This window comes from Aureococcus anophagefferens, assembly GCF_000186865.1.
Source record: "Aureococcus anophagefferens unplaced genomic scaffold AURANscaffold_31, whole genome shotgun sequence".
NCBI lineage: Eukaryota > Pelagophyceae > Pelagomonadales > Pelagomonadaceae > Aureococcus > Aureococcus anophagefferens.
The window spans coordinates 354,282-361,613 of record NW_008705590.1 but is presented as its reverse complement, the minus strand read 5'-3'; the positions used below and the strand labels follow the sequence as shown (position 1 = coordinate 361,613).

Below are 7,332 nucleotides of genomic sequence, written 5' to 3'. Positions count from 1 at the left end.
CTCGCGGACGCGCGCGGCGCCGCGGCGGACGAGGCCGCCGCGCTCGACGGCGCGCTCCGCGGCGCCGCGCGCGCCGAGGCGGGCCGGCGCTGCCGCCTCACGGCGCGCGTGCGCCTCCGGGCCCTGCGGGCCGCCGCGGTGCTCGCGCGCGGCGACGGCGACGCGCTCGCGGCCGCGTGGGCGCGCGCGGCCGCGCGGGGCCACGGCGACGGCGGCGACGGCCCGCCGACGCTCCTCGCGCTGTCGCGGCGCCTCCGCGTCGTCGCGGAGCTCGCGGCGCTGCGGCTGCCCCACGCGCGCGTCGTCGCGGGCCGCGGCGTCGGCTGCGGCGTGGGCGTCGACGCGTTCGTGGAGACGCTGCTCCGCGACGGCGGCCGCCAGGGCAGGAAAAGGGTGATTCAACGTCGCTTCAACGTGAGTGTTCCGCGCGCGCGCGTTTCGAAAACAGCACCCACGCGTCGAGAGCGCTCCGAGAGATGATCGCTCGTCCAAAAATCAGCCGAAACCGAGCGGAAAAAGACCGAGATAGGAGCCTTTGAAGTTTGGAATTTCGCACTCTTTTCCTGCCCAGGCGGCCGCGACGCGCGGCTCGCGCCGACGCTCCTGCCGCTGCTCGCGGCGGTGCTCGCGGAGGCCGACGACGACGACGCGGCGGCGCCGGGCGCGGACGCGGCCGCGGACGCGCGCGACGGCGCGCGCGCGCCGCTCTGGGCGTCGCTCCTCGGCGCGCTCGCGGACGCGGGCCAGTGGCGGCCGCTGCTGGCCGTGCTCCAGCGCCTCGCGCCGCGCGCGTGGCTCCGGAGCGCCGCGGGCGACGCCGTCGGCCGCGTCTTCCGCGCGGCCGTGCTCCGGCCCATCCTCGAGCTCGAGGAGGCGCACCAGCCCGACTCCGACGCGGTCGCCGCGGTGCTCGACGACGTCGTCGCGCTCGCGCGCGCCTGCCCCCACTTCCTCGACGGCGACCACCACGACGTCCACACCAAGATCCGCCGCGCCCTCGCCGCGCGCGACCGCGAGCAGGACCTCACGGCCGCCGCGCGCGCGCCGCCCGCGCAGACCCCCAAGAAGCGGCGCGCGCGGCGCCTCAGCCTCTAAAGCCAGAACGAGGCACACACCGGGGTGCCTTCCCGGGGCCCTTCGATTGCCGCCGTGTGCTGCGGCTCCGTACCGGGAAAAAAAACGCGCGCGCTAGACGCCCGCGCTCGAGCCGAGGCGCTTCCGGGCCGAGGAGTATTCCGGGAGCGCGTCGTCGAGCGCGGCGTCGAGGAGCGTCCGCGGCTGCGAGAAGGGCCGCGGCGCCGCGCCGGCGTCGTCGCGGCCCCGCGACGCGCGCCGCTGGTCGCGGCCCCGGTGGCGCGCGGAGCCCGGGCGGACGTCCTCGACGAAGCGCGCGGGGATCTCGACCATGGCGAGCGCGTCGTGGAACTCGACGGAGTGGTGCTGCAGGATGGCGATGCGGTCCATGAGCGCGCGGTTGATGCGGAGCACGCGGACGAGGTGCGCGCGCTCGAGCTCGTCGGCGAACTTGAAGCGGTCGGGCGGCGGCGCGGCGGCCGGCGGCGCGCCGGGATTCGACGGCGGCGGGCCGGGCCGCGGGCCGCCGCCCCGGTTGTCGCCGTCGCGCCCGTCGACGGAGCCGGAACGGGCCCGGCGGAGCGCCGTGCCCTTGTCCGGCGCGCCCGCGCCGCGCTTCCGGACCATGCCGAGCGACGCCGCGTCGAGCTCGTGGAACGGGAAGCCCTTGTTGAAGCGCGTCGACGGGTTGTACATGGTCGTCAGCGCCGCCTGGCCCGCGACGAAGGTCGCGAGGTCCAGCGCGAAGAAGACCTTGGCGCGCGCCGTGTCGTCGCAGAGGTACGCCGTCAGGATCGCGCCGGGAAGCGCCGCGAGCCACGCGGCGCCCGTGACCGTGAGCTTGAGGAAGAAGGCGCGCTTCGCCTTGAACGTGCGCCGCGTGACGTGGCAGCAGTAGAGGAACCAGCAGCACGCGAAGAGGCGCAGCGCGGCGAGGAACGCGCCGGGGTACGACGCGTAGTAGAAGCCGACGACCGCCGGGTCGTAGCCTAAACGGCTCCAGACGAGCGCGACGAAGGACGCGAGCGCGTAGGTCGTGCCGTAGACGGCGACCTTGATGCGGCCGCCGATGGACAGCTTGCGCCGCACGATGGTCCAGCCCTTGGCTAAAAAGACGAAGAGCAGCACCATCTCGACGTCCGCGACGCCGCGGAACATGCGGCTCAGCGTGAGGATCCAGGGCGACGACCGGCCCGTCGACGCGTAGCGGCCGTAGTAGGCCACGGACGCGAGCTGGCTCAGCCACTCGAAGAGGATGGCCTCGTTGAGGATCCGCGCGGTGTGGTGCAGCTTCCGCTGGACGACGAGCATGCGCCGCACCAATAGGCTCGCGACGACCAGTAGACTCTGGAACACGAAGAAGGCCAGCGCCGTCGGGAAGACCGTGATCTCGTCGTAGGAGAACTCGCGCGTGAGCCGCTCGTCGCCGTTCGTGAGGTGGAAGTTGTAGTCGATGTTCACGGGCCCCATGCAGTGGGGCTCCGAGCCGAGCTCCTTGTTGCAGAAGACGTTGGCACTGCTCGCCATGGGCGCCACGTACCACCCAAAGTCGAGCTCGACGGCCGCGAGGCCCGCGTCCGCCAGCTGCGTCAGGTTGGCGCCGCCGACGACGCTCGCCGGGCCCTCGCCCTCGACGTACTGCGAGTACTGGCAGACCGCGTTGCAGTCCATGTCGTAGTTGGAGTAGACGATGAAGAGGTAGCGCGGCGAGCCGCTCTTGAGGTAGGAGCTCCGGCTCCAGGTGCCCCGGATGACCGCGCCCTCCGCGTCCACGGTCCGCGGCAGCCGGTACGCGACCGTCGCGAGGCGCTGGCGCTCCTGGAGGTTCAGGTTGCTGTAGCTCTTCTTGTACATCTTCCGGAAGTCGTTCGTGCCCGTGCCGAAGTAGAGCAGCAGGTAGCCGTCGCCCCGGTGCTTGACCTTGAACGTGAAGGACGCGTCGTCCTCGTCGCCGTCGCTGCGGGCCTCGAAGCAGAAGCGCTCGAGGAAGACCCAGGGGTCCGTCGACTGCACGGTCTTCCACCCCGTGCGCCGGCCCGCCGCCGGCGCCGGGAGACGCAGGGCCGCGAGGGCGGCCCAGGCCCACCGCATGGCGCCGGAGGAAAAACTCGGGCACCAGACGGTTTGTCGGGGCAGCCCTCCAAATTGCCGCTTCAAGAAAAAAGGCAAGCAGCCCGGGGTTAGGACCGGTCGTATGACGATGGGCAGGTTTCGATTTTAGGCCCGCCGCAGCATGCCGGCGGAGCGGCCGGAGCAGTGGCGCGCCGTCGCGAAGATCGTCGCGGCGTCGCTGCTCTTCGCCGTCGCGCTGGCGCGCGCCGTCGCCTTCCGGCCGGCGGAGCCGCGGGACCTGGGCCTCGCCGTGGCGCCGCGGCCCGTCGGCGGCCTCGCCCGGGGCCCGCGGCCGCCCGACGACTTCCGCGCCTACTTTAGCGAGGCCGAGATCCTCGACGCCGCGACGACGGCCTGCGTCGCCCACAACGGCACCTGGTTCGCGCGCCGCGAGCGCGGCATCCTCGCGCTCAAGGACGACCGCCAGGGCGACTACTGCGAGGTAATCATATACGCGACGCCCGCATTCGAGGAACGCTCGTTCGCATAGGTCCAGGGCCCCTTCCGCGGCTACAAGCACTGCCCCGTGCCGTGCCAGCGCGCGGCGGCCGACGACCGCGGGCGGCACTGCCTCGCGGGCGGCGGCACGAAGACGTGCAAGGCGGCGGCGGACCCGCGGCACCTGCCCAAGCCGCCGGGCCCGGGGTCCTACGACGTCGAGGTGTTCATTCGTACGTACCGGCGCGACCTCCTGGGCGGCGTGCTGCTGTACACGCTCGAGTCCGTCGCGCGCTACGGCGGCACGGTCGTCCGGGGCGCGAGCCTCTGCTACCCCGCCGAGGACGATGCCCTTTTCGCCGCGCTGCCGGCCAAGTTCCCGACGCTGGCGATCCGCCTGAGCCCCGTCGACGCGGAGCCCGGGAGGCCGCTCTTCCACGACTACGTCCACGCGGACCTCCACACGTCGGCGCCCTACGTCATGCACCTGGACGGGGACATGCTCCTCTACCACGAGCTCAGCGCCGGCGAGCTCTTCGACGCCGAGGCGTCGCGGCCGTTTTTTCGGGTCGCGCCGTGGGCCGACTTCCCGGACCGCGTCCGCGAGGCGAACAAGCCGGCCATGGACTGGCTCGGCGTCGACGCGCTCGAGTACACGCTCCTGGGGCGCATGGTCTATCCGCGGGAGATCTACGCTTGGATGCGCGCGCGCATCCGCAAGGTGCACAAGCCCCTGTCGCTCGCGAAGGCGCTCCGGAGGCGCGGGCCCATGGACAACTACAGCCCCTTCGGCGCGCTCCTCCTCTACGTCCACCCGGACGCCGTCACCGTCGTGCGCCACCACCTCCGGAACCCCTACCTCCAGATCGACGGCCGCAAGATGACGGGCGAGTGGGTCAACGTCGCGCACTGCGTCGCCTGCCACGAGCCGACGGCCTGCGAGACGGCCATCTGGGACGACTGCAAGCCCGAGAAGGGCGGGCCCGAGCTCAACCGCCTGCGATGGTAAGAGGCGTGGTTGCTTTTGGGAAAGAGAGTCCGCTTCGCCCGGGTAACGCCCGGGTTAACGCCCGGGTTCAACTGAGTGAAGGAAACATGCACTGCTCGCCAAACTTTGCCACTAGCTCGCAATCCAACACCACGTCGCGAGTCGATTGTGCGGCCGCGGCGCATCGCACAGCCGACAATGGTGCGCCGCACGCTGCTCGCTGCCGTAGAGCCCGGCGTTGCATGTCGCGATCGACGCCTGCAACTCTGCAAAAATCGTAGGTCGTCGCAGTCGTCGCCGAAGCCGCGCGGGCGAAGAAGGAGGCCGTCGTCGAGGGCGAGCCGACGATCGTCGCGCTGGCCAAGGCCATGCCCGCGTCGCACGCCGCGGCGTTCATCGCGGGCTGCGTGTTCACGCTTATCTGCGTCGGCTGCATGAACATGAAGCTCCTGGACTCGGACCCCTACTGCTTCGGCGACGGCGCGCCGCCCGCGTCGCCGCGCGTCGAGGCGCGTCACACCGCTCGCGCACCCCCGCAGGCAAGATGGGCGAGTGCGAGGCCAACTCCGTGCACCTGTCAAAGCGGGAGAAGTTCCTCGCCGAGCAGGGCAAGAAGGCGTGAGCGCCGCCGTTCGATAGGAGCTAAGGCCTCGACGACGCCGCGACCTAGGGGAGGGCGATGATCTCGCGGGTCTCGATGCGCGCGCGAGTCGACGACACCGGGGGAGATTACGCGGCGACCTAGGCGAGGGCGATGATCTCGCGGGTCTTGATGCGCGCGAGCGTGTTCTTGTAGTGCGCCTCGACGTCGCCGCGGCCGTTCTCCATGTTGTCGACGTGCTCGTTGATGAGCGCGACGATGCCCGTGATGAACTTGGCCGTCGTCGTCGGGCACTTCTTCTCGAAGTGGGCTACGTAGTGGTCGAGGATCTCGACGAAGAGGTTGATGGGGCTGCTGCTCGACGTCATGCACGCGTCCGCGATCTTGAGCGACTTCTGGAGGCACTCGAGCACGCGCCGCGCGTCGCCCGGCGCGGCCGCGGGCTCGTCGGCGGGCGCCGTCGCGTCGTCGCCGTCGTCGTCGAGGAGGTCGCCCTCGGGCTTCGGCGGCGCCGCCGGCGGCGGGCCGGACCAGAAGAGGTGGGAGCACGTCGCGACCATGCGGCACTGGTCCGGCTTCTTGAAGAGCTTCGCGGCGTACTGCGTCGTCTTCGTCGCGAGCGCGTCGTAGTCCGGCGCGTCGAAGCCGGAGGCCTGGAGGAGCGTGCCCACCATGAGATGCAAGGCCTGGAGCTGGGCCTTGGAGTCGGGCAGCTCGTCCTCGTAGAGGATGAAGGCCTGCGACACGAACTCGTAGGCGATGGCTCCGAGGCCCGCGGCGTCGGCCTCCTGCGCGCACTGGAGGAAGAGGTGGAGCGACAGCGCGGGGAAGGAGCCGGCCATGGCCGTGACGATCTCGTGGACGAACTGGAAGACCTTCCGGGACGAGTACTGGAGCTTGGCCTCGCCCGCGGCCTCGACTTTCCGGATCTTTCGCGAGAGGTCGAGCGCGCGGAACACCAGAGGCACGAGCGTGTGCTTGATGCGCTGCAGCCCGCCCTGCCCGAAGTGCTTCCGCGCGCAGCCCAGGACCTTGAAGGTCGCGTCGGTGTCGTCGTTGACCATCAAATGCGCGAGGCGGCTCACCTGGGCAGGAAAAGGGTGCGAAATTCCCAACTTCAAAGGCTCCTATCTCGGTCGTTTTCCGCTCGTTTCGGCTGATTTTTGGACGAGCGATCATCTCTCGGAGCGCTCTCGAAGCGTGGGTGCTGTTTCCGAAACGCGCGCGCGCGGAACGCTCACGTTGAAGCGACGTTGAATCACCCTTTTCCTGCCCTGCGGCTCACGAGGATCTGCTCGCGCTCGCCGTCGGCCGCGGGCGGCGGCGGCGGGTCGTCGGGCCCCGGGGGCTTCTCCGCGTCGCCGCCGTCGCGCAGGAGGGGCGCGATCATGGCGAAGAGGCGCTCGACGGCGTCGACGGAGTCGAGGGGCTCGCCCGCGGCGAGCACGCACTTGACGAGGCTCAGGCTCACGTCCTTGCGCCGCTTCCAGGGCAGGTACGCGACGAGCGTGCCGAAGAGGCCCAGCTCCAGCACGCCCGTGAGGCCGATGGCCGGCCCCAGCGGCAGACTCAGGCACCGCTCGAGCTCCTCGGCGTCGCCGTCGTCGAGCGGCGCGGGCGCTTCGCCGTCGGCCGCGGGGCGGCTCGCGTGGAGCACGGCCGCGCAGGTGCCGAAGCAGTGGTTCACGTAGTCGAGGCGGCCCGGGTAGCACTCGATGGCGAACTCCAGGAGCGCGCCCTGGAGCTTGAGCAGCTCGCCGAGCTCGATCGCGCCCTTCTTCTCCTCGACGAGCTTCGTCGCGCACGAGTTGAAGGCCGCGAAGGCCTTGACGGGCGCCGCGACGGCGCCGCCGCCGTCCTGGTGCGCGTCGCGCGCGCCCGACGCGAGGCGCCGCATCATGGCCTCGAGGATCACGCGGACGTTGACCTTGTCCCGGAGCTGCGTGCACGTCGTCAGGAACGACTCGAGCGTCGCGAGGTGGAACTCGTCCGGGAAGACCTGGATGATGCAGTCGAGCAGGTAGGGCTGGGCGATGCTGTCCTTGCAGTTGACGACCTGCTCCAGCAGCCGGGGAAGCACCGTCTCGACGTAGCACCCGACGTCGACGCCGTCGAGCTG

At 71.1% G+C, this 7,332-nt stretch overlaps 3 protein-coding genes across 3 annotated transcripts in view; 2 read left to right on the top strand and 1 right to left on the bottom strand.

The window, feature by feature from the left end:
• The window catches only part of AURANDRAFT_67101 (hypothetical protein), a gene marked incomplete at both ends in the record, with an annotated part of 6,630 nt that extends 5,535 nt beyond the window's left edge, over positions 1-1,095 (top strand). Inside the window, 2 exons of the mRNA XM_009042469.1 lie at positions 79-403; positions 572-1,095. Coding sequence (XP_009040717.1) covers positions 79-403; positions 572-1,095 — 849 coding nt within the window. The remainder of the gene's footprint in view (positions 1-78; positions 404-571) is intronic.
• A 2,212-nt stretch (positions 1,096-3,307) lies between these two features.
• AURANDRAFT_72491 (hypothetical protein) lies at positions 3,308-5,268 on the top strand (the record flags this gene model as incomplete). Its single annotated transcript, XM_009042470.1, has 4 exons — positions 3,308-3,628; positions 3,677-4,525; positions 4,894-5,125; positions 5,152-5,268. The coding sequence occupies 4 exons, from the start codon at positions 3,308-3,310 to the stop codon at positions 5,232-5,234; spliced, it is 1,485 nt and encodes a 494-aa protein (XP_009040718.1).
• A 59-nt stretch (positions 5,269-5,327) lies between these two features.
• AURANDRAFT_72490 (hypothetical protein) overlaps positions 5,328-7,332 on the bottom strand; it is a gene marked incomplete at both ends in the record, with an annotated part of 3,315 nt that continues 1,310 nt past the window's right edge. Inside the window, 2 exons of the mRNA XM_009042447.1 lie at positions 5,328-6,298; positions 6,499-7,212. Of these exons, the coding sequence (XP_009040695.1) occupies positions 5,354-6,298; positions 6,499-7,212 (1,659 nt within the window). The remainder of the gene's footprint in view (positions 6,299-6,498; positions 7,213-7,332) is intronic.